General features: G+C 43.0%; 1 protein-coding gene across 1 annotated transcript in view; it reads left to right on the plus strand.

Moving 5' to 3' along the window:
• The window catches only part of eya4 (EYA transcriptional coactivator and phosphatase 4), a 90814-nt gene that overhangs the window by 43112 nt on the left and 21123 nt on the right, over window positions 1-26579 (plus strand). Inside the window, exons 3-10 of the mRNA XM_080743995.1 lie at window positions 1507-1556; window positions 8223-8341; window positions 11819-11902; window positions 15136-15213; window positions 16751-16817; window positions 19485-19627; window positions 23231-23374; window positions 23815-23897. Of these exons, the coding sequence (XP_080600121.1) occupies window positions 1507-1556; window positions 8223-8341; window positions 11819-11902; window positions 15136-15213; window positions 16751-16817; window positions 19485-19627; window positions 23231-23374; window positions 23815-23897 (768 nt within the window). The remainder of the gene's footprint in view (window positions 1-1506; window positions 1557-8222; window positions 8342-11818; window positions 11903-15135; window positions 15214-16750; window positions 16818-19484; window positions 19628-23230; window positions 23375-23814; window positions 23898-26579) is intronic.

Below are 26579 nucleotides of genomic sequence, written 5' to 3' on the forward strand. Positions count from 1 at the left end.
ATTGACATCAGCACATGCTCTTTTCCGTCACAGTTCAACCCCAAAAGTCAAGTCTCGATTTAGTGTCCACAGACGGCCAATTTAAGAGTGAAGAGTGAGCCCGACGACCTAACATGACCCCGCCGTGACCTTTCTACTCTTAAAGAGTTGAGGATGGGAGGGTTCCGAGTCTCAGGGTCAAGTAGGGTCAAGGGTGAACAAGTTAATATCTGTCACTTAAAAGCCAGTTAGCAGTTCTCTGATGCCAGCGCTGGTGTGAGTGGTAACACTGAGGCTCATTTTGTGACTCACCCCAGGGCTGGAAAACTTTGAAAAAGTTCTGCATTTCATCCAATAGGTACGTAGGCTATAACGTAGGCTATAATCCAACTCAGTTTCAGGCCTTCAAATCTAGTCCTATATTGGGGTCATCAGAGCAGTGGTCATCGATCGAGTTATGGCCATTTGAAGTGTTAAACACGGCTGTAACACAGCGTGTGCGCAATTTTGTTTTCTTGGTGTGACAATTCTTATGCCAGACCCCTGTTTGTTCCCGTATTTTTTGTTTGTTGTTAATGGCAGAGCTGTGTAAACATTTTTTGCTTCTTCTCTTGGCCAATTCACACTCGTAAAAGAGACTATGGCCTCAAAGTGTTCTTTTACTAGTTAAATATTTTAAAAAGATTGTGCAGATTGGTGCAGATTAGGGCATCAGTGCTAGTGTGGTCTCTGCTGAGGCCCCTGGAGACCACACATAGCCCCTGATGTAATTATTCTCATGGTAGACCCTTGAAGAGGGTTTGTGCCTAGTTTGGTGCAGATTGAAGAAGCGGAGTGCCTGTGGCCCCTTGAGGCCCCTGACAGGGCCCCATGGGAGCCACACGTGGCCCCTGGTGTGTCTCTTCTCATTGTAGACCCATGAATAGTGTTCTCATGGTAGACCCTGAACAGTGTTCCTGCCAAATCTGGTGAGGATTGGAGCAACGGTGCGCCTTGCAAGTGCGGTTGTTCACCCAACTTTTACAGTAGGCAATTTTTACAGTACAAAGGCTGGGCCTTTAGCCAATGAGGGAGCAGCGTTCTTGGTGACATCACCACCAACAAGCGACCTGATATAAATAACAACAACACCCACATGAAATCTTTTGTAGTTTTTGAAATATTTAACTTTTAAGCACCCAATGGGAAATGAGTCTGGAGAGAGAGGAAGAGAGACCCATTCAATCCCTCAGTATCTGAATGCATGAGTCTCAGAAGTAATGTTGTAGTGCCCGTTGGGCAGATCTTTATGCCCATATATGGTGTTCCATGTTGGAGTGCCCGTTGGGTAGATCTTTATGCCCATACATGGTGTTCCATGCGAGACCACACTGTTTCGTAGGAACAGTATTTCTAGTTGTATTTGAAATTTCACCAGAGGATAAGCCCCTTGAGTTGCAGCAAATCGTTTTCAAGGGGGCGTCCTCAAGAGTCCCTGTGTGTGTGTGTGCATTTGCTAATAAATGATGTCTCCATCTCTGCCTGCAGGTGAAGAAACCCCACAGTGATTCTCATGTCCCAGACCCTTCAGACACCAGGTATGTGCATTACGGCTTATATTAACGTGTGTGTTCCATCTCTCTTTTCATTACGCTGAAAGATGAGGCCATTAACGCCTTTCTCAGTGCACTGCACTGGTGCATAGGGAGAGACATGCACGCATGCACGCACACGCAAGCACGCGCACACACACACACACACACACACACACACACACACACACACACACACACACACACACACACACACACACACACACACACACACACACACACACACACACACAGGGGAACATACAGTTTATGCCGTAAATACAGAGCAGTGAATTATACAACACATACATCAACTTGTGATTACCTCTGGGATTTACCCCCATTAATAAACATTCTAAAGGCCCACACTGTGCAGTCAGTGCGAGTGCACTAATATACAGTACGTTGTCGCTGTCGGGTGGAAACCTTTATGTCCAAAACTGTTACTTTTCTTTTCTTTTTTTATATTTTTGGGGCTTTCTCTGCCTTTATTGATAGGTGTACAGTAGGCTGACAGGAAACAGGGAGAGAGATGGGCGGGTGACACACAGCAAAGGTCGTCAGGATCGGGACTCGAACCCGCGACGCTGCAAGGGCTAGATTACCAGCCTAGGTGCCTGGACCACTACCCTGTGGCCCCAGGCTTAAAGAGGTGGTGCCATAGTTTTGTACTTTTTCTGTTTTTCATGTGTCTAGGAGGTTGAAAGTACATCATTGGACCCCCTGGTGTGGTTTTTATGAGCAATTATGTTATCTCTTGGTATTTGTTTGTTTTCTCTTGGAGGCTGCCACCTTGTGGTCAAAAGTGTCAGTTAAAAAACACAGATACTTTTACATCACAGAATCAACTCCTCCCCTAATTACCATTCACCCAACACTGTGGGGTGTGTCTAACTTCAGCTGGGTCACCACCCACCATGACATCCATGCATACTTAATGAACTGGGGGTGTGGCCACATAAAAACCCAATTTTAACTCTTTCTGTATACTTTTTTTGGAAAAAATCTTCCTCCTAGTATAATCATAATTAAGCAATATTACACGAGAGGGTGTGCATTAACGTGGTTATCCTGCACGACAGTCTTTTCGCAGGAACGAGCTGACAGGCGAGTTCCGTAGGAAGGGCTGGAGTGCAGGATAACCGTGTTAATGCAGACCCTCGAGTGTAATATTGCGATTATACAACTGTTGCCCTTAAAAAAAAAACACGTCAACTTTATTTCATTGTAATTAAGATATTCGATAGGAATTTGTAATTTTTTAATGCCACATTTAGCTACTGTGTCCCTGAACGTTACATGAAAACCGCTAGCCAGCCGCCTAGCATAGTGTGGGGAGAGAGGCACGCTTGCTGTCTTTCGTGACCAACGCAGCTGATTTCTTCACTTGATGAGAGACAGTGCAGTAGTGCTCGTTATATGCACGGTTGGAGAGCCTGTTTTCCATTGAGAGTCCGACTACCTGTTGTATAATACCTGATAATCATGTTTTAGAGGGGGGGAAATCATGGCACCACCTCTTTAAAACTGTTACTTTTCAATTCCAAAACAGCAGAATTAGCAGTTTCATCGCCTTGCAACGCTTTTTGAGCTTGCAGATCTGCTACTTTTGATGCTTTTGTGTGACGTTGTAGTATGATCACGTATTCATTCCCAAAAGAATAGAAAAGGTTAAAATACGGAGATAAGAGGTTTCTGCCCGACACCAACGACATATACATTTGTACCATATATTTCTCTGAAAGAGCAGAAATGATGCAAAAAGCAGACGAGGCTTTATGAAACACCAACGGCTGCCATCGCCTCCTGAGAGGAGATGAACAGAGAGGAGTGACATGGGAGGAGATAGAGAGAGAGAGAGAGAGAGAGAGAGAGAGAGAGAGAGAGAGAGAGAAGAGGGATGGTGTGGAGATAGAATCATTTCCTGCTGTTTGGGGGACGGGGAAGAGGGAAAGTGAGAGGAACCCAGGGTGTTGAAATACATGAGAGAGAGAGAGAGAGAGAGAGAGAGAGAGAGAGAGAGAGGGAGCACGAGAGCGCAGGGGGAAGAAGGAACAAGTCTGTGAAAGTTCTTAACGCTTTTCCTTTCTTTCTTCTCACTTTTCTCTCTTACTTTTTTTTAAAAACACAGCATTTATAGAGATATTTTTAGGCCTTCGTTTGAAGCGGGGCTTTGGCGTAATATCTAAGAGCACAGTAACATGCTATCGATGTTGGGGAAATCTCGCTCTTTCGACAACGCAACATTTCGACAACGGAGTGTCGGCAGGATAGCGCCTCACCCCACAGAGGTTAGGGTTAGGGTTGGGGTTAGGTTTGAAGAATTTGAAGAATTTATTTGAAGTTTGCAATAGAAAAAAGTTTAATGACAGTACAAATCACTGGTACGAGGTCAACTAAAAGGAGATCCTAGAAAGCTTTCAGCTTATTTCCACAGGAACCACACTTTATGTACAGTATCTCATACAACATTGAAAGACAGACGGATAGAACATAGTGACTTTTCATACCAATTTTTTTTTTCATACCAAAAGTTTCCAAAAGTAGTTAACCCTATTTACTTTGTCCTACAATGAATAGCAAAAATAGCCGATGTACAATTTCAAACGTGCTGCAGCGTGATCCGTTGTCATCTAGTAGATCTGCTATTCTATTTTAGCAAAATTGTAATTTGTTTAAGTATTAAGATTCTCACCTGGCAAGGTAATGGCAAGCCCAACATGGGTATGCTAGGTTGAAAGTGGTTGAAACATACATAACAATGTACATGCTGGCATGAAGCGAATGCACACCGTCTGCGCGTGACTACCCACCCAAATGTTGGCAAGACCATCCTGACATTCTCTCGAGGGAAGTCATGGTTTGATGACGAGTCATTCTGTATACACGGCACAGTACAGTACAGTACCTTGTGCGGGTGTGTGTGTGTGTGTGTGTGTATGCGTGTGCGCACGCACCCGTGCGTGCATGCGTGCGCCTGTCAGTCGTGACTCCCCGCTGCCCGCAGGTCGGTCACGCTTATGCTCTTGTGAGGCACATCAAAGGGAGCGAACCAGAGGGTTAGGGGGAGAATATAACCAATGCGGGCTGCCATTATGCCGCTCCACATCTGTGTGTGTGTGTGTGTGTGTGTGCGTGTGCGTGTGTGTGTGTGTGTGTGTGCGTGTGTGTGTGTGTGTGTGTGTGTGTGTGTGTGTGTGTGTGTGTGTGTGTGTGTGTGTCATGGTTTCTGGATGCAGGCCCATCCTAATGCTACGGGCAGATAGCATCGGCACACATGACTGCAACCCACAGTCTGACTGACAGGCGTAAACACACGGACGGGATTTCGAAGCCGGGGTTTTTTCAAACAAGGGTTTTTTTTGCCCCAGACGGGGAGGAATGAATAAGACGGTATGAAGACAGCAGGGAAAGAGCTTAAAGTCAAACACAAGACGCGGAGCGGGAGAGAGAAAGCCGCCCTCTCTCGCCGTCCCAAGACGTTAGCTGTACAGTATTTTGTTGCTGTTGGATAGAAACCTTGTATCTCCAAATTTCTCTTTTTTTTTGTCATTTAATTTCATTCGCCGCCAAGAATCTTTCACCAAACCACTAACCACTGCCAGCTAGCTTTCCTTTTTCCGTACTTTTTCAAGTAGTCACAGAATATCTTTCATTTTTTTGACACTCTGTGTTTCCGTTAAAAAAGAAAAGCGGTCGTCTGAAGACGACCTAGAGAGAGGTTGCGTAGTTAAGGCCATTTGAAAATTCACTGTTTTGACAAACACGGAGTGAAAACCAGGAAGCGGAGAAAGGGGCGTTTCTGTGAAAAAATTAAACAGGAAACAAATGGGCTTACAAAAGTCCAACATCCATCAATGGCAGTGAATGAGTTGTTTAATAAACCTCCTAACTCCATATCGTCGTTGTCAGGTGTAACCTTGTATGTCCAATACTGTTCCCTTTGAATTTATTTACTTTTGATTTTAACAAGTGAAAATAGCTGATCTACAAGCACAAGTACAAGCCTTCTTGGTGCGAGGTGTTGTGTGCTTGTAGATCGGCTATTTTCACTAGTTTTGTGCAACAGTTTTATATGATGAGGCAGGGCTTTACTTTAAGAAAAAAAACATGCACATTTAAAACTTGGAGATTTGAGGATTCTGCTGGACAGTGACAATATTTGACCTTTTTTTCATAAATGAATGCCCTTCTTGATCATACTAAGGCATCACACAAAAGTATGAAAAGTAGCAGATCTGCAAGCTCGAAGGGTGTCGCTTCGAGCCACATTTTGAGCTTGTAGATCTGCTTCTTTTGCCGTTTTTGAATTTGAATCGTGAAAAGTAACAGTTTTGGACATTACGAGGTATCCACCTGACAGAGACAAACTGTTGTCTGGAATGCTTTTTTCTGTCTACACCAAATATCTGGGGTTCAAGAAGTTGTCATTAATTTTCACCATTTCCATCGCTAGAGAGAGGGGCTGAATTCTGCTTAAATAAAATAAGTGGCTGCCCACATTTTGGTGTGCCCATAAACATGCCCCGCCCAGCTCTCCAGCACCATTACCACCCTGGTGTGTCCCAGTCATGCGTGGGGAGCAGACTGTAAAAGTCTTACATGCTGGCAGCCTGGAGGTTTGTGTTGGAGCCCAGAAGTACAACATACAACCACACACTCTCTCACTCTCTCCCTCTTTCTCCATCTCCCTCTCTCTCTCTCTCTCTCTCTCTCTCTACCTCTCTCTCTCTCTCTCTCTCTCTCTCTCTCTCTTGCTCTGATAAGTGAGCCATCAGGTGTATAAAATATGTCTCACGTCTCTGGAACGTGTCTCGAGTCGTGACTCATATTAGCTGACTGGTACTGAGGGGCTTTGTTACTGTAAGTGTGTGTGTGTGTGTGTGTGTGTGTGTGTGTGTGTGTGTGTGTGTGTGTGTGTGTGTGCGTGTGTGTGTGTGTGTGTGAGTGTGTGCGCATGTGTGCGCATGTGTGTGGCTGCTAGAAGTGTTTTTGCTCAAGGTAGCGGGAAAGTTATGTTTTAAGTGTGTGCGTGCGTGTGTGAGAAAGAGATATTCATGCATATAAATGTGTAACCGATTATATCAGATCATAAAATGACTGCTAGATTATCAACCATGAGTGATTATTGCTGCGTCATTATAAAACAATTGGAAGTCAGCCGAATGTTGACCCCAACCCGCTTTGCATCTCACACACTATGTTATAGTGTTTTCTTGTCTGCAACCATACATTCATTAACCACTCTCCACCCAGCGTCGCTTTTGGGCAAATAGCCTAGTGATCATAGGTAACATTAAAAAAAGTCACTTAAATCAGTGGTTCTCAAACTTTGACAAACTTTGACAAGGTCTCCTACTTTTGGTACTTTTGAAGTACATTTTGATACCAATACTTTTGTACTTATACTTAAGTACATTTTGAATACCGGACTTTCACTTAACAGTATTTCTACGCTGCAGTATTGATACCTTTACTCAAGTACAAAATGTGAGTATTTTTCCCGCCACTGGTCCCCTCTCAGGTCTATAGCCATATAACTCAGGGGTCATCGCCATGTTGGCATGTGGTCGACATTTGTGTCAAAAAATATATATATTTTTGCCACGGATAAAGAGATGACCCTGAATCATGAACATAACCATAACATACGGACATGTTGATCAGGGGTGTCGCACCAAATACTGGGCCCTGGGTACAAGGATTCACTGCAGGCCCCCATGAATGTTCTTCTTAGGGGGAGACTGGGAACGCATTATTATTACACGTTATTTTGTGCTTTAACTATTTAAAAATAGCAGATATACAAGCTCGGTGCCACGCTGCGAGCTTGTAGATCTGCTATTTCTTTTAAATTGTGAACATTTTAAAATTGTGAAAAGTCTTTGAATATAAGATTTTTTTGAAAAAAACTATTGGTGATCAAACTCTTTCATGTCAAGGACCCCCAAAATTATATGTATTTGGCCACTTGTTCCCCATCTCAAAATATTTAGTTCCAGGACGAAGCAAATATTTGAGTTACAAATGTTCACTTAAAAAATACAACTATTCAAAGATCTACAAGCTTGCAGTGTGGCACTGCTGTTTTTCAATAGCTAAAATAATCAAGGCCTCCACCTTGTGCCCTAGTAACTCAGTCCCACTTGTGACACCCCTGATGTTGATGACCCATGCTCTCTCTCTCAGGTCTATGGACATGCAGGACCTAGCCAGTCCTCACATAACTCTCTCTCTGTCTCTCTCAGGTCTATGGACATGCAGGACCTAGCCAGTCCTCATATAACTCTCTCTGTCCTCTCTCAGGTCTATGGACATGCAGGACCTAGCCAGTCCTCATATAACTCTCTCTGTCCTCTCTCAGGTCTATGGACATGCAGGGCCTAGCCAGTCCTCATATAACTCTCTCTGTCCTCTCTCAGGTCTATGGACATGCAGGACCTAGCCAGTCCCCATATGACTCTCTGTCTCTGTCTCTCTCAGGTCTATGGACATGCAGGACCTAGCCAGTCCTCATATAACTCTCTGTCTCTGTCTCTCTCAGGTCTATGGACATGCAGGACCTAGCCAGTCCTCATATAACTCTCTGTCTCTGTCTCTCTCAGGTCTATGGACATGCAGGACCTAGCCAGTCCTCATATAACTCTCTGTCTCTGTCTCTGTCTCTCTCAGGTCTATGGACATGCAGGACCTAGCCAGTCCTCATAACCGTGTGGGAGGAGACGTGAGCAGCTCTAAGCTGGACAAGAACAGCCTGGGAGGATCCTCCATCACCACCAATGGAACAGGAGGTGAGCAGGCTGTTCACTACCTGTCAAATATCAACATCGTTAGCCTGGGTGCCATCCTGCTCGCTCCGTTCCGTGATCTGTTTTTGTCAGGTCTGGAAAAGCTTCCTTTCTCCAAGGGGAGGTGGGACATAGAAAGCGAGTGGAATCCAAACCGCGGCTTCTTATTGGTCTGTGGTGCGGGGCGGGACAAATACACTGGTGTGTATTGGCTTGCTGATGACGTAGCTACCCTAACCCTACTCTGATTCGCTGGAACAACATCCAATCAGCAACGACGTTGCCTACGTCACAACTGACGTTCAGAAATACGAGTCAACCGAATCGTTTCCAGACTGTGATGCGGAGAGATAAAACAAATCATGGAACGGAGCGAGCAGGATGGAACCCAGGCAAGAATATCGTTGCTGTCAGGTGGAAACCTTGTATGTCCAATTTCTTTTTTATTTCTTTTTTCCGTTTATTATTATTATTGTTTCACTTAATACCCTACTTCGTCATACAAAAGTAGTGGAAATAGCCGATCTACAAGCTTGTTCATTGGCTAGTTCCATTTCCTGAAAATGGATCAATTTTGGACTGACTGTATGACAGCGACGATACTCAATATGTGTGGTCATTTCAATTTAATTCTGAACCATCCATCCATCCATCCATCCATCCATCCATCCATCCTTCCATCCATCCATCGATATTATCTATATCTACAGCATGTCTATGAAGATTGTACAGTGCAAAGACAAAGCCATTGTTCACACATTTCAATAGCAATGATGGTCATTCCAGTGTTCAGCGCATATGATTTAGTGCACTGCTAGGAGAAAAATGAACGGTAAAAAATGTTACTTTTGATTTGATGAATTGCTAAGAATGGAAGTAGGCCTGTATATGCACACGCACACGCGCACACACGCACACACGCGCACACACACACACACACACACACACACACACACACACACACACACACACACACACACACACACACACACACACACACACACACACACACACGCTGGCACAAATTCTTGTATAAACCATTTAAGAATGTGTGTAAACACACAGCGAAGCACTTCTACTCTCCTCCACTAACCACTTTAGAAAGAGAGAGAGAGAGAGTATGTGTGTGTGTGTGTGTGTGTGTGTGTGTGTGTGTGTGTGTGTGTGTGTGTGTGTGTGTGTGTGTGTGTGTGTGTGTGTGTGTGTGTGTGTGTGTGCTTGACTGCACGCCCAAAGCCCACTGGAAACTATTTCCTCTGAAGGAGCATTAAAGCATCACCGCTCTCTTAGATGTCAACACTACTGGGTCCTGTCCTCTCTCTCTCTCTCTCTCTCTCTCTCTGTCTCTGTCTCTGTCTCTCTCTCTCTCTCTCTCTCTCTCTCTCTCTCTCTCTCTCTCTCTCTCTCTCTCTCTCTCTCTCTCTCTCTGTCTCCTTTTCTCCCTTTCATTCATTCCCTCCTCCTCTCTCATTATTTCACCTTCATCCCAGCCACTCTTTTTGTTTTCTCTCTCTCTCCCCTCCCCTCTTCGCTCGTTCGTTCTGTCCTTCTCTCGTTCTGTGTCTCGTAACCACTTGAAACCCAGCATCCAATATTCGGGGAAGGAAGAGCCGCCAACAAAAAATAGCAGAGCTTGTAGATCGGTTATATTTGGCGAAGAGATTTGGTGTAGACGGAAGGAAACAAGCAGTCTGGCTACAGCTGTAACTAAAGTCTGTTTCTCTCGGTGGTGGAAAAAGTACTCACATATTTTACTAAAGTGAAAGTATCAATAGTGCAATATAGATATACTCTGTTACAAGTAAAAGTCCGGAATTCAAAATGTGCTTGAGTAAAAGTGTGAAAGTGTTCGCATCAAAAAGTACCAAAAGTAATAGCGCAAAATGTTTGAAAATAGCAGATCTACAAGCTCACAATGTGTCGCCATGCGACGCATTGTGAGCTTGTGGACCGGCTATTTTCAAATAGCCACGGTATAAAATAGGGCTAAAGTTTTATAATATTATAATTCATATAAAGTAACTAGTAACTAAAATGTTCAAATAAATGTAGAAGAGCAAAAGTGTACTTACACCTCTGGTTTCTTTTAAGTCTAGAGGTTTAACAGAGCAGTGAGAGAGAGAATGCCCTTCAGACGTCTGAGACATTAGTGATTTAACATGCGGTGATGTTAACCACTTAAACTCTCCAGTCTTAGTGAAACAGACCTTTTTAGAAACCTTTTTAAGTTAAAACTGTACTTGGAACGCTGTTGTCTGTACACCAAATCTCTTCTTCTAGTCGCCAATAAGAGTCCAGCGTCCAGCGTCCACGTTGCAAGGCGAACACGCTTTGAGCTTGTAGTTCGACAAATTTTGGCGAATGATCCCCCCCCACAGAAAAGGCATGTTGGGGTTCAAGTGGTTAATATGTAATGGAAAAACTGAGATCTGCATTCCATTCTACTTGACATGTGTGTCACACACACACACACACACACACACACACACACACACACACACACACACACACACACACACACACACACACACACACACACACACACACACACACACACACACACACACGCGCGCGCTGAGTAGCAACAGTCAGCGCGTGGACTGAAGCAGCTCACCATTTTAGAGCACGTCTAAATCATTTTTGATGAACTCCCAGTTAATGGTCTAAGCAGACCGGGCTGGGACTACACATGTGCGCCGCCAAAACAAACTACATACCCAGCATTCCCTTCACCTGACATCAGCCAGCTCATTGGCTCCTGACTGTCTCTATGGTGACTCATCTGTCTTCATTAGGCCTTGTCTGATGGGCTGTGTATTGCTCCCTGAGGGGATTAATAAAGCTGCGCTTAATTGAATAGAATGCGATTCTCAGATGGACGCAGTCTGCGATGATGAATTTGAGTGTTGTCGGGGGAAACATGAAAAGTAATCTGGACAGCAGTTTTCAAGTTGTTCAAGGATTTTTTTTATATGTAAACTGCAATCAGTATAAATCATCATAGAATAACAGAACAAAGCCATATTCATACTTCACCGCTGTCGGAAATAGCCGACCTACGTCACCGTCCTGCGACGGAGCATAGATTTGACAGATTTCTGACAACCACTGCCACAATTCATGTAACTTGTTTGTTGTCTTTAATAACAGTTAAAATAAAGATTATACCAGTGGTTCTCAAAGTGGATTTCAGGGACTCTGTAGGTTCGTTTTATGGGGGTCTAAATTGACCCTTACAAGTCTGTAACTTTGACAGTATACAAATGGAACCAAATAAGGACCCCAACGAGTCCATTTGGTTCCATTTGTACACTGTCAAAGTTAAGGGGAGACATTCAAATTTCAAAGTTTGAGAACCACTGGATTATACAACCTACAAAGTGTGCAAATATAGTTTAGGCCTTATCGTAAACATTTTTGTATTGCTTCTAATCAAGTCTTCACTCCCATCACTTTCCCCTTCACTTTGCGACCCTATAGGAGAAAACATGACAATTCTAAACACGGCTGATTGGCTGCTTGGTTGCAGCAGCCCTCCTCCAGCGCAGAGCTCCAAGGACTATGGTAGAGACAGAGCTGCATGTGTGTGACCTACAGTATAGGGTGGACATACTCAGGGGTGTCGCACCAAATTCTGGGCCCTGGTTACAAGGACTCACTGTGGGCCCCCCATGAATGTTCTTCATAGGGGGAGGGGGTTTAACCCATTTAGACTGGGAGCGCATAATTACGCATTATTTTGTGCTTTGACTATTGAAAAATAGCAGATACACAAGGTCACAAAATAGCAGATCCCATCTGCTAATTTTTTTAAATTGTGAAAATATGTGCAAGTCTTTGAATATTTAAAATCCCTCTAAGGTTTTATTTTTTTTAAACCTACAGTATGTTTCCCATAAGCAAAATTTTAGTTACAAATGTTCGCTTAAAAAATACATATATTCAAAGATTTGCACACATTTTCACGACTTTTCAAAAATAGCAGATCTACAAGCTTGCAGTGAACTTGTATATCTGCTATTTTTCAACAGCTAAAGTATAAAATAATTAAGGCCCCTCCACCTTGGGCCCTAGTAACTCAGTCCCACTTTTCCCCCCCTTGTGACGCCCCTGAACATACTGCGCAGTATACGTGCTGATTTGGGGTCTGCGCCTGTCTGCGATCTGTGCCTATAGCGCCTTGCCGTTTGTTGTGCTCTGATTTTTGTTTTGCTGTGACGTGTGCTCTGGACTTGTTTGATAAACATCTGATGTTTTTGGATGCCCGTTTGAACTGATGACAAATGTAATGTAATGTGTGTGTGTGTGTGCGTGCGTGCGTGCGTGCGTGCGTGCGTGCGTGCGTGCGTGCGTGCGTGTGTGTGTGTAATGACATGTTCCTGGATGCTGTATAACAGTGGTTCTCAAAGTGGATTCCAGGGACCCTGTGGGTTCCTTAAGGGGGGGTCGAAATTGACCCATACAAGTCTGTAACTCTGACAGTGGACAAATGGAACCAAATGAACCCTGACGGGTCCATTTGGTTCCATTTGTACCCTGTCAGAGTTAAGGGGAAGACCTTGAAATTTGAAAGTTTGAGAACCACTCCTGTATAAGATGCAGGGCTGGGCAGTTAACTGGAAATATATCGAAACTTACATTTAGAACCAATAACCCACTTAATCTATCTTACTCATGTAGGTTCATAGAATAATCAATAAGCAGGAGCTTTTGGGATAAATTATTTTATTTCTTATACCAACAAATTGAGAGAAAATAAATCAACTAATAGACTGAATCAATTAGTCTGATTAACAACTTAACCCTGTGTTATACTTTGTTGGACATTGGGGACATACACAGATAAAGAAGATAGACGATAGTAGGTCAGCTATTTTCACTATTGTTTTTTTTAGATAATCGCTCATTAATTATAATCAATGCAAACGTTTGCATGATATTGATTTGAAGTCACATCGCCCAGCCCTAATAAGATGGGTTACAAAATAAAAAACTAAACAAAAGTGAAACTGCCCATATTATTGCACCTGCATGGTAGTTTAGTGCTCCCCGCTGTGTGTGTGTGTGTGTGTGTGTGTGTGTGTTTATCGCACTGCAAAATCCCGAGTGCCAATTTAACTTTGAGTTCAACACAGAGTTAAACTGCCGCTCAGGGCCCTGATTTGGGGCAGGCGTCTTGGCGTGTGGCGCTCAGGGGACGGGTGACACGATCCCGAGGCACGGTGACAGGGTTGGGGGAGAGGAGCAATTTTTTTGGCAAATCAGCAGCGCACTACAATTCTGGCGCCAACGAGGACAACGGGTTGCACTTGCATTGACGACATACAGCGAGACACGTATTCGTTTCTTTTGTGCTATTTTCATTCATTTCATTTTTAAGCCTGATTTATACTTGCGAGTGGGTGTCGTGCACAGATAATTGCTGGTCTCTAAGCCAGTGGTTCTCAACCTGTGGGTCGGAACCCCCAGGGGAGTCCCCAAATTAACATTGCAACATTGTTTTCTCACTCAACAGTAAACAAACCAACATAAAGTTTAAGTCTATAGAGGGTATCTGCACATTTCTAAAGTGACAATTTAAGGTCTTTTTAATACCTCTAAAATGACTAATTAGACATTGGACAAATTGTCAAATATTAGAGGCAGAAATTGTGAAAATAGCCGATCTACATGCTCACAACGCCTCGCAAATAGAACCGTGTAATACAAAATGTAATGCCTCAATTCTTAGTGCTCGTCAGGGTGGGGGGTTCCCCAGTTCAAATATAATTATTTTGGGGGTCGCAGCCTGAAAAGGTTGAGAACCACTGTTCTAAGCTCATAATGCATCGCGTTTCTGCATGTTGTGAGCTTGTTGTTGTGAGTCAGATCTGCTATTTCCCGTGTGTGGCACCATCGTGCTCACACCGTTGGCTGAGGCCCACCCAGATATGCGTCTCCAAGATCACAGAAACCCGCTTTATAATGTTATGCTTGTCCGTTTCACTTTGATAGGAATCCTTCAAGCCGGATACAATGCTTTAGTAATATTTTACGCCTTCTAACCCACATATGGCAACTGTTAAATACTTCCATGCATCCAACAAAAATGTTGTGCATCACGACACGCCGAAACTATTGGCTTACTGTTTGGTCTAGATTGGTTATTACTCACACTGCCAGGTTATGTTTGGCTCATAGCCGGACATCATTGAACCGTTTTTACACTCAGAAATACTTCTCATTGGAGCCGTGTCAGACATATTGACTGCATTTGTTATTTTACATCCTGTGCTCTTGATGTTAGGCGTTTATATTTAACATTCATTGTTTATGACTCTCCACTAGGGCTACAACTACTGATTATTTTCTTACTTTTTTGATTAATCGATTAACAGAGACAGGTTTTTTTTTATTGATTACATTGATTAGTTTGATTAACTGTTGAACCCCTACTCTGAGTCTCCCGCACTATAGGACATCATCAGTTTGCTTTTGGGAGAAAACATATCCCAGAAAGCACTGCTCTTTAAGGTAACGCAAAGCATTCATTCGATTGGTCATGAGGGAATCCACCTGCAACACCACCTCGCCAATGTGCCCGAGGAACTCCACCCTCGCTGTCGCCACACCCCACCCGCCACGCCGCTGACTGCGCTTCACGCCAGATCGCCTGTTTGCTCCCCAAATATGTAGAGTTAAAGTGATTCTCAGGATTGTACAGTGTGTGTGTGTGTGTGTGTGTGTGATGGGTACGGTACAGTTGTACATAGAGGTCTGTCATAACTCTCCACTCTCTCTTCTCTCTCTGCTCTCAGTCAAAACAGAACCTATCAACAATAGTGAGACAGCCACTACCACAGGAGACACATCACTGGACACATACGCAGGCTCAGGTAACACACACACACAAACACACACACTCACATGCATGCATGGATGCAGACAGTCTTAGTGTGCTTCAGTTCAGTTCAGTGATAGGTATTTCTGAGGGGGCATTCGCTAAAAATAGCAGATCTACAAACTGTGAACTGCTATCTTCAGAATTGTTGTAGAGGGGGATATAGAGCAGATCAAGTACAGAGGTTTAGAGCTAGAGGGTCACTGTCTTTGTACTCATTTACCTATGCCAAGTGCAATGTCTATTTTCTAATAAATACAAAAACCTGGGTGTATAACTAATAATAATAATATTATATAATTACACATGACATGCCTTATGCCATCACAGTGTACACTTCCACTTCCTTTGTCTGATCCTATATTCCTTACATTCCTACTTTTATACTTATTAATTCATGTCTTACACTCATATTTTCATGCCTTTACTCTTATCTCGCTGTATATCACTTTTCTGTGTGTCTGAGAGCAAGACTGAGAGAGAGAATGGGAGAGTTTTCGACCGTACGACTAGCAATTCTCCCACTGGCTCTCGCATACAAATAAACACAGACACCCACGGACAGACAGACACACACACAGTGAGAGTTTCTAAGCAGGCGGGAGGTTGTCGGTGTTGAGCTCTGCAGGGGTGTCACACCAAATTCTGGGCCCTGGGTACAAGGATCCACGCACATTTTGTGCTTTAACTATTGAAAAATAGCAGATATACAAGCTCACAGCGCGGCACCGAGTGCCGCGCTGAGAGCTTGTAGATCTGCTATTTTTGAAAAACCCGTGAAAGTTCAGAGCATCTGAATATTTCATATACTTCTAAGGTTTAAAAAAAAAAATCTATGTTTCTATGTCTGTGGTGCTCAAACTCTTTCATGTGAAGGACCCCCAAAATGACATGTATTTGGCCACAGACCTCCATCTCAAAATATTCAGTTCCAGGTACCCCCCAGAGACAAAATTTGAGTTGCAAATGTTCGCATTAAAAAATACATTTATTCAAAGATTTGCACACATTTTCACGACTTTTCAAAAATAGCAGATCTACAAGCTCGCAGCTGCAAGCTTGTATATCTGCTATTTTTCAATAGCTAAAGCATAAAATAATTCCAGGCCCCTCCACCTTGGGCCCTAGTAACTCAGTCGCACTTCCTCCCCCCACTCTTGTGACGCCCCTGAGCTCTGACATCTCAATGACTACAAACAGGCATTGTGTTTTACTAGGAGGCCCACTGTAAGGGCTGCAAGCATGAGCTGCAATACTATCTAAAAGAGAGCTTGGCCCTTGGCCATTCAAAATGCTGAGAATTTTAACTCAACCAGTATGGCCGGAGGCCTTGACTCGTACCGTTCAGCAAAAAGTACAGTAAATTAAATGAAGGGGGAATTTGAGACTTTTTACACAAACTTAACCGTGTGTTGTTATTTTTCAAGCAACCGAGTTTAAGCCTCATTTATACCGTGTCATATTATGACGATTGACGGGTACAAATTAAGCATCATGTTGTGTTTTTTTCTTTTCTTGTGCTTGTTTTTCAGTAATCACTAGCAGTGGATACAGTCCTCGCTCATCGCACCAGTACTCTCCTCCGCTCTATCCCTCAAAGTAAGCCTTCACTTTTTTCTTCTATAATAAGACACAAGCAAGACATCTGCTACTGGAAGTGCCTTGCGTACATAAAACAACATCCTACATATCTGTCTTAATCAGGGATTAAGTTATATTGTCCCACTTGGGGAAATTGGGTTTGCAGCCACAATAATTCAATAATACAATTCAGTACAATAAAATTCAGTAATATATATACAAGAAAAGGGTTAGGGTTAGACAACTCTTGGATTTAAATAGATACAGTATATTTATTGAGTGAGTATACTGTAAATATCGATAAGAATAAGGCATCAAATTATGCATTATAAACCTGATGCCAAAATGTCTCAATTATGTCTCAATTGAGACATCTGTCTCTAATACATACAGTATGTCTTAATTGTTTCATTCCCTGTATGCATGAATTCTTTTTAAAATAAACAAATTATCTTCCCAATAGATATTACAGGAAATTAAATACCAAGAAGGGAATCATATAACAGAGCTAGGTGATGTGGTGGGAGCGCGAAAAAAGCAGGAGCACAGCAGAGCAACAAGATAACAGTGTGCATGTGACTGATGATGACCTGACTTGATTTGATTTGAATTGTCTGCCTCTGCAGGCTTTACATCATTAATGCTTTGGCATATGGATTTTTACAATATTTCATTATGCTTATATTCAAACAAAACGCTCGTCTCCCAAACGGCTGTCATTGCAAAGGTTGCATTTACTCTGATTTCTATGAAGCATTTTATATCTTCTAATCAGAGAATACGAGCGGAGTGGAGCTGGAGCGCAGTGGGGAGCGGAGCGCGACGATTTTTATCTGAGCTCGGAGTGAGTTTCTAGAAAAGTATGAGCGAACTCGGAGAGAGGACTGCGTGCCGCTCCAAGCTGCCCCCGTCAGGGACGCACACCACATGTTTGAGCATGCCCAGTCGGTCGCACGGAGCCACAGACAGGCACAAAGAAATCCAGAAGTGCACAGCACAGCGCATGTCCCTGATAAAGATTTCACTCAAATGTATCTGTTATCTACACAAGTATGATTATTATTAAATACATTGTCCGTAAAGTTATATCACCAGCCAGTCAAAGGATACGATTTGAAATGCAAATGAAATGGATTTTGCCTGAATGAACCACACTCGCCTTGCGAGTCGCCCCCTCTCTCGAATCCGGTGATTAATCATTAACCCACTATTGTCCGTCTTATTAAAAAAGACAATGCCTACATGAAAAGGAAACTACTTTTGCAACTTAGTAGGCTAGCTGTCCATCGAGGCTCTTTACCTTGATGGGAACACTTGTGGCAGAGGAGAAAGTGTTTCGGACACTCTACTTTTATTTTTTTATTATTTGTTTTGGCTGCTGAGCGACGAGACTGATTCAGCCTGAGCATGAATCAAGGTGAGCGACAGAGGGGATGGGGGGCAACATTAGTGAATAGTAAGGGTTAAAACAGCCCCCTGGAGCGAGGAGCTGCATTTCCCGGCCCTCCACTCCTCTCGTATGCACTGCTTCCAATGGTCTTGGGAATTCAGGTACTATTCACCCTTAAATGACAAATGGCCTGTCTGTACGTTTGTTTTTCAACAAATAGCTGCTTGATCCAGTTTAAGCTCTTATTTAAATCCTACATAAATATCAGATGATCTCACAGTTCTGATCTCACTTGGCTCAAACTGATCTTTCAACCTCTGTTCGGCAGTTACTGTTCTTTCAACCAGTTGATTTTGTTACACTTTTATATAAGCCTTGCTTGCGTCGCAATGCAATGTGATGTGAGCTTGTAGATCCTTGGTTCTTCTTGGTTTATCTATTATCCTAGTTGACTAGTTCTATGCAATTGATGTACGAGCTTGTGCTGTGCTTGCTTATTAACACTCAGGACGCCACCATTCACTTGCGCTTTATTTTGAAGAGCCCCGGAAGCTCTGTGCGTGTGCACGTGGGTGTACACTGACGATCCAGGAAGGAGATCTGTTTGTTTACAAACGGTCGCGAAAACTAAAATCCTAACCGGGGCCGACCATCACGGCATAGTGTCGCCGTGAAGACAAGCTGATCTCGGCCTCCTCGGCGTTATTTGCACCTTATTTCGAGATAAAGCCGTTTTTATGTTTCAGTATAGAATAGGAGTCAATGGATAATGGCCGCTCTCGGTTGCTTCTGGCTGCGTTGCGTCATGACGTATGCAGTTTTTTCTTTCACCAGCACCCGTAGCAAGCGTCTGAGATGCGGGTTACCATGGAAACCTTATCTCGTCTGTGAACGTGTTTGGCTACCAAGAGCAGCCAAACTGTTAAGAGCGTCTGCTAAATGCTTAAATTGTAAATTGTAGATCGGCTCTTTTCTCAATTCATCGTACGACAAAGTACTGTATGTATAATACGGCTTAAGTACTTAATCATGCACGGGGACACTTGCATACATTTGAATTATGCAGGCTGAACAAACAGTCAGTCTCAATATTCACCTCCTCTCAACCTCCCCTGGTAGCCAACAATAGTCATTTTCATTTTCTAAAACCCATCCCCACCAACCCTCGGAATGTTGTTTCTATCATTGTTTCACATTGAGTCATTTAATCCAACTTCCAGTGATTTGTGTCATATTTTTTAACAGATTGTATTATCTCTCTTCCTTCTTGCTTCTGTTACCCTCGGTGGTCTCAGGCCCTACCCTCACATCCTGTCCACGCCGGCTGCCCCCCCCATGCCCTCCTACGCTGGTCAGCCTCAGTTCAGCAGCATGCAGCAGTCCACCGTCTACACAGCGTACTCCCAGACAGGACAGGCCTACGGACTGTCCAGCTATGGTATTAACACACGCACACGCACACGCACACACACTCGCACGCACATATTTTATAGTTCCAGGTCAAGGTTCAAGGTATCTTCGTCATCACATTTTGAATACAAGTACATTGGAGTACATTACAATTCTTTTGTTGTGCTTCCACATACGGTACGTTCGTCACAATGTTGCCATCGGACGGAAAACATTTGAACATAGCTTGTAGATGGGATATTTCCACACAATGTGGTACTCTTGGTTGATGAAGCAGGGCATTCTCACCAAGCACGATAACTACAACTATCTATACTATAATTTTGCGAATGTCTGACTGAGTGAGTGAGTGAGTGAGTGAGTGAGTGAGTGAGTGTCTGTCTGTCTGTCTGTCTGTCTGTCTGTCTGTCTGAAACAGCGTTTCTCCTCAGTGGCTGGAGCAATTGATCTGAAATCGCATCACCATTAGCATATGAACACACCTAACATAACTGTGAAGCCCGTTTGTCACTTTCACAAATCGTATGCTGTATATTAGCATTTTTATGGCGCACAGCCTGTTCAGCTCAGCCTGTTGTCAGGGTTACGGTTCGTTCCTCCAGGAGAGAGAGACACACGCTCTCTCTCTCTCTCTCTCTCTCTCTCTCTCTCTCTCGCTCTCTCTCTCTCTCTCTCTCTCTCTCTCTCTCTCTCTCTCTCTCTCTCTCTCTCTCTCTCTCTCTGCATTCATGGGTCATGCATGCACCGGGTCATCTTCCAACGGGTATGGAAAAAACTATGTGGAGACAGTAAGTGCATACATCCCCATATTTCTATTCACCTAATTTTGCTGTTAAATTATTTGTATCCATCATAAATATACACTCCTCCATGGGCTGCTCCTTACATTATGATGCTCCCACATATTCTCACGCATGCACCAGTTACAGTAACTTGGAGCACATATCTTTGAACGGGTAAGGTCTAGTAAGGATACATTTGTGAACATCAACACTGATGATTGATAACGGTGACAGTAAACAGCGGCACCACACATGCACTGTGCAGTCCAGCTGTGTCTGACATGGAGGGGGAGAGAGAGATCTATGTGGCACTGAAAGACGCATGCAATAGAATATATGGATAATATGATTATTAATTATACAGAGGTGAGCTAGTTGTAGCCTACATGAGGTAATGCTCACAAGCCAACAGCTATTCATAATCGTCTCCTTATCTCAGATAATAGAAAGTGATCCGCACAATATTGTTTAGGACTATTGTGACTTCAGTTAGAATGATCATTATAGTTATCGTTCCGAATTACTGTGCTTAATGTGATTGTGAATAGCACGTTTTGTAATTATTTGTAATTGCACGCAGGTGTCACGCACTGAAAATAGCCAGCAGGGATCTGCATGCTCACTATGTGTCGCACTGCGATGTATTGTGAGGTTATACAGTATATTAGCTATGCAAGAACCACCAACACACAACTAAGTATGAATCAGCCTGAATCAGCGTACTGGAATAGAAGAAATGGTAATAAGTAAGCCATTTACCATGAGAGGGAGTGGGTTGTTGGCTGATTTACCACTGTTTCAGGATTGTGGCACGAGGCGAAGCAACCCACGACCCTCGAATGGTAAATTGCTTTTCTACCACTTCTACCATATAAATGAAAGAAAACACAGTTGTAACTTGCTAAGTTTTTTAGTTACAATCATTAATTGTTTCAGTGGGCGGGGTCCATGAGCCAACTCAAGGTTGTTGACTGATTTATCACTGTTTTAAGCCAATCAGAATCCAGTATCTGAACATGTGACCACAAAAAATACTAGCTTTGATGCAATTTTGTCATCAAATTTCAACTTTCCAGCTCACAATACTGCCTTCATCAGGGCATACATGTACAGTATAACATAAAAGCATGCAAAACCACATTTACCGCTTAATTCATATCAACGGACATGTAGACAAGTGAAGGTATGTTGTTTTGGCAACAGCTGTGTGGTAACAGCAGACGGCGATGAGCTGTAGGGCACACACTACTGCCATGATGGCCAATTCCACATGCATTTACAAACAGCTTTGTAGTTTACTGCCAAACAGGGGGTATAAGTTACACCAGGTGTTGAGATACATTTATATCGATTTAACAATTCCGCCTGTATAGCGTCGTTGTTGGGTAGAAACCTTGTATGTCCAAAACCGTTACTTTTCAATAAATGGAAAAGAAGGTCCTGTGTTCCTGTGTTTAGTCACAAGCTCTTGTTGTCAAACTTAACCACTTTAAACTTCACATTTTATTTTGCTTTAGCCACTTTAGACACTCTTGTACGAAACAGTAGAGCACTGATTTAACCCATTTGGACTTGGAACGCATTAATACTTGAACCATTATGTTATGCACTAACTATTGAAAAATAGCAGATATACAAGCTCACAGTGCGGCACCGAGTGCCGCGCTGCGAGCTTGTAGATCTGCTATTTTTGAAAAATTCTTGATAATTTGTGCAAGCCTTTGAATATTTTTGACCCGATTCTATAAATGTCTTCTGAATCCTTCTTCTAAATCAGTGGTTCTCGAACTTTTTCATGTCAAGGACCCCCAAAATGATATGTTTTGGCCGCCGACCCCCTTCTCAACATATGTTGTTCCAGGGACCCCCCAGAAGCAAATATTTGAGTTACAAATGTTCGCTTTTAAAAAGATATATTCAAAGATTTACAAAAAATATATAAAAAAAAAAAGAGCTTGTAGATCTGCTATTCTTTAATATTTAAAGGAGCTATAGTCAACTTTTTCATTGTAGGGCCGACACTTTGTTTACATCCTAGTCTATAGACTAGAATGTAAACAAAGTGTCGGTCTGACAATGGCCAAAATGATTATTTTATCATTATTTTACGCTTTTTGTGGTCATTTTTGAATAGAAACACATATATGAAGCTTAATTTTTTATAACATTTTTCGAAACATTATTTTTATTTTAGCATCCGTTTTTCAAGAAAAAGTTGACTATAGCTCCTTTAAAGCATAAAATAAAGTTTAAAGTGGTTGAAATACGGAGATGCAAGGTTTCAGCCCGACGGCAGTGACATGAACGGTACTGATGCAGCTTGCTGGTGCCGTCCTCCAGGGGCGTCAATTGGGTATGGCAGGGGTATGCAGCTGCCATACCTTGGGTCCAGGGGGAAAATAAAAGTGCAAATAAAAAAAATGCTAAATTTAGCAAAATGGTCACTTTAACAAGGTATTATAATTATATTCTCCACACTTTTATTCTCCCCGTCTTGACAAGATGGTATATATTCCCAGGTTCCGCAGGTCAGCTGCACAGGTGCAATGCATTATTGTTAATTGTGGCACGTTTACTAACATGCTTAAGTTTTGCTGCACTTAAACAACCATTCCAGGCTGCCATATCCAGCCCACGAAACCTTAGAAACCTGTGTAAAAAACTGACAAAACTCGTTTTTTTCCCAGACATCTGCGAGGCGTTGTGAGCATGTAGATCTGCTTTTTTCACAATAGAACCGTGTTTAACCGTGTTATACAAAATGCAATGCCTCTTCTCCACGAGGACTCCCATCTTTGCCATACCCTAGCTTTTTGCTGAACTGACGCCACTGCCGTCCTCCCTTACAGATCTGGGCGTGATGCTGCCGGGAATCAAGACGGAGGGTGGCCTGGCCCAGAGCCAGTCTCCTCTTCAGACGGGCATCAGCTACAGCCCTGGCTTCACCACACCTCAGCCCGGACAGACTGCCTACTCACCCTATCAGATGCCAGGTGGGTTATGGGCACCACATCCTCTCCGACGCCACAACGATCGCCCCCAGATGGAGCTATCAGCTTTCTGCCGTTGCACAAATAACTCGATGAGGGGCGACTTTTTTTTTTTTTTTTTTTTAAAGGTCTTGAAATGAATTCGGTACGTTTTTTTTCAAAGGGTAGCGGCGCTGCCGGTGGCGAGCTGTGAATGTCACAGCGGTCGGAGTGGAAACATTTTGTTCTTATTCGCACTCACTGTCCAATGCTACGTATGACATTGCTCTGTGTAACGTTAGAAACATTTCTGTCTCTCCGCCTCTCCTATCTCTTGTATCGTCCCCCCCCCCCCCCCCCCTCTCTCTCTCTCTCTCTCTCTCAATCTCTCTCTCTCTCTCTCTCTCTCTCTCTCTCTCTCTCTCTCTCTCTCTCTCTCTCTCTCTCTCTCTCTCTCTCTCTAGGTTCCAGTTTCACCCCTTCCTCAGGGCTCTATGCCACCAACAACTCAGTGTCCAACCCAGCCAACTACACTGCCACACAGCAGGTATATATCTACACTATATGTGTCTATGTACTGTACATGTGTGTGTTTGCATGGGTACAGTACTGTATATGTGTGCCATGTTTTACCTGGAGTCCCCTCTAGGACAAGGGTTCCCAAACTTTTTTGTCTCAGGGTACCCCATAAATATTTTTTTAATCCGAGGCACCCCTACATTACCACCTTATATTTCTAGCATATCGTCATTGCCGGGTGGAAACCTTGCATGTCCAAAACCGTTCGTTTTGTATTTATCATCTATAAAATGTACTAAACGTAAATGTGAAAACAGCAGATCTACAAGCACACAGTGTGCTTGTAGATCGGCTGTTTTCACTAGTTTTGTGCGACAGTCTTGTATGATAAAGCAGGGCTTTGCTTTAGCAAAAAACGTAGGCTACACATTTGAGGTTTCTGCCCGACAGTGATTATATTTTAGTGATTATGTTGCGAGGAAAACGTTGAGAAAATAGCCATTTTGGTTAGAACTGACTGAAAATAACGTTGTACTTCAAGTTTAAAATGATACTAAATATTTTTTCAAGTGTCCAAATAAATTCCAAATATTATCAAATTATCTCGCGGCACCCATGGACTGCCGTCACGGCACCCCAGGGTGCTTTGTCACCCACTTTGAAAACCCCTGCTCTAGGAGAGTAAAAAAAGTTGAAAAAAGAGGGGGGCTAAGTTCCTTACACACCAGGTAGGAATGTTCCTTACACACCAGGTAGGAATGAATGAATAAAGGATTTGAATCACACAACATGTTCCTACTAGGAACATGTTGTGTGATTCAAATCCTTAAATTTACAATAACCAGGTTAAATACTAATTGAGAATACTAAAAAAAGAATTCTAAAAAAGATTCACCTGGCTTCAAGACTGCAGCATGAAACACTATTACACCTGACAAATGTTTATTAACAATATTAATAGGTAAACTACACAAAATACAAAAAACGTGAATATTACACAACTTAATTTCTTTCCAAAACGGGGTCGACGTTTCACTGCGAATGACGGCATCAACCTGTATGAATGAGCCAACAACCATAATGAATAGTTCAACCACTTAAACCCTATACTTGGTTGCAATATCTTTGCTGAAAATGGTACATTCTACAATCTCACAATATGTCTTAACGTGACACATTGCAAGCTTGTGGATCTGCTGTTTCCTGCGAAAGCTTGGGAAAATCGCGCTCTTTCGAACGACCATCATTTCGACCGGAGGGTTATTGACTCACTCCACGGAGGTTAGGGTTAGGGTGATGGTTAGAGTCGGGTGTCGAAAAGATGACTTGTAGTAACTGCGACACGCTCCCGAAAGCTTAACCCAGAATATGTATGCTGGGGTTAAAGCGAAACGCATTTTGGGATTGTTTATTGGTCAGGGTGAGGGCCAGCTGAAAATGACCTTAGGCAAGTTTTTTCCTCTCTCAATGCAGCAAAATCAAGCAGTAAAGAGAACGTGACCTGATACAGTGACATACAATATACTACAATGGTTCAAATATGATTATTTGGGGGCCTGAAAAGGTTGAGAACCACTGCTATACTATACTATAGCATTACTATACTACCAACAGCACCAACAGCATCTGGGAGCAGAGATAGTTTTTACAACTACATTCATACATAACGTCATAACATACATCATACATAACAGTCATAACCACGTAAACCCTAATTAGTTGACCGGGGTCCCCCAGGGCTCTATCCTTGGCCCACTCTACCTTTTTCCGTCTAGACTAAATCTTTTTTCCCCCCAAAGAAATAACCTACCTACAAGCTCACAAGCTTGTAGTGCGTCAGGACACGTTATGAGCTTGTAGAAATGCTATTTTCGCTGAATGTTCACCTATTATTATGACATGGCACAGAATATGGACGCTATATTCTAGTGATGAATCGGTGATTAATCAGTGATTTCCTGAAATAAAAAAGCTAATTGCACAGTGACCTTTCAAGAGAGAGAGAGAAAGTGGGGTGGGGTCAGGGGATTATTCATTTTTAAAAGTCTGTTTTGTTCTGGATATTTCTCCATGTCTTTATGATGAATTGTGTTCTGCTTGTAAAATGCTTAAAGGGGGATTTTAATGTCCCCCTATGATAGATGTGGCTGTTTAAAGAAGGAAAGGCAACGTTCGGTTCATGTGTGGGTGGATGAAGGCAAAGAGTGGCGGGGGTGCGTGTGTGTGTGTGTGCGTTTCTGTGCGTACATGTGTGTGTGTGCGTGCGTGCGTGCGTGCGTGTGCACATGTAAACCAGTGGGAAAACGAGACAGAGTGAGAGAGAGGGAGAGAAAACAAGTGTGTGTGAGTGTGCAGCATGTCTGCGTATGATCATCCATTACAATGCAGTGGTGTGTGTGTGTGTGTGTGTGTGTGTGTGTGTGTGTGTGTGTGTGTGTGTGTGTGTGTGTGTGTATGTGTGTGTGTGTGTGTGTGTGTGTGTGTGCAGGGGCGTCACACCAAATTCTGGGCCCTGGGTACAAGGATTCACTGCGGGCCCCCCATGAATGTTAACTATTGAAAAATAGCACCGAGTGCCGCACTGCGAGCTTGAAGATCTGCTATTTTTGAAAAATCGTGAAAACGTGTGCAAGAAACTTATGTTTCTATGTCAGTGGTGCTCAAACGTTTTCATGTGAAGGACCCCCAAGATGATATATGTATTTGGCCA

This window comes from Nannobrachium achirus (genome assembly GCF_963921795.1).
Source record: "Nannobrachium achirus genome assembly, chromosome: 16".
NCBI classification, from domain to species: Eukaryota; Metazoa; Chordata; class Actinopteri; order Myctophiformes; family Myctophidae; genus Nannobrachium; species Nannobrachium achirus.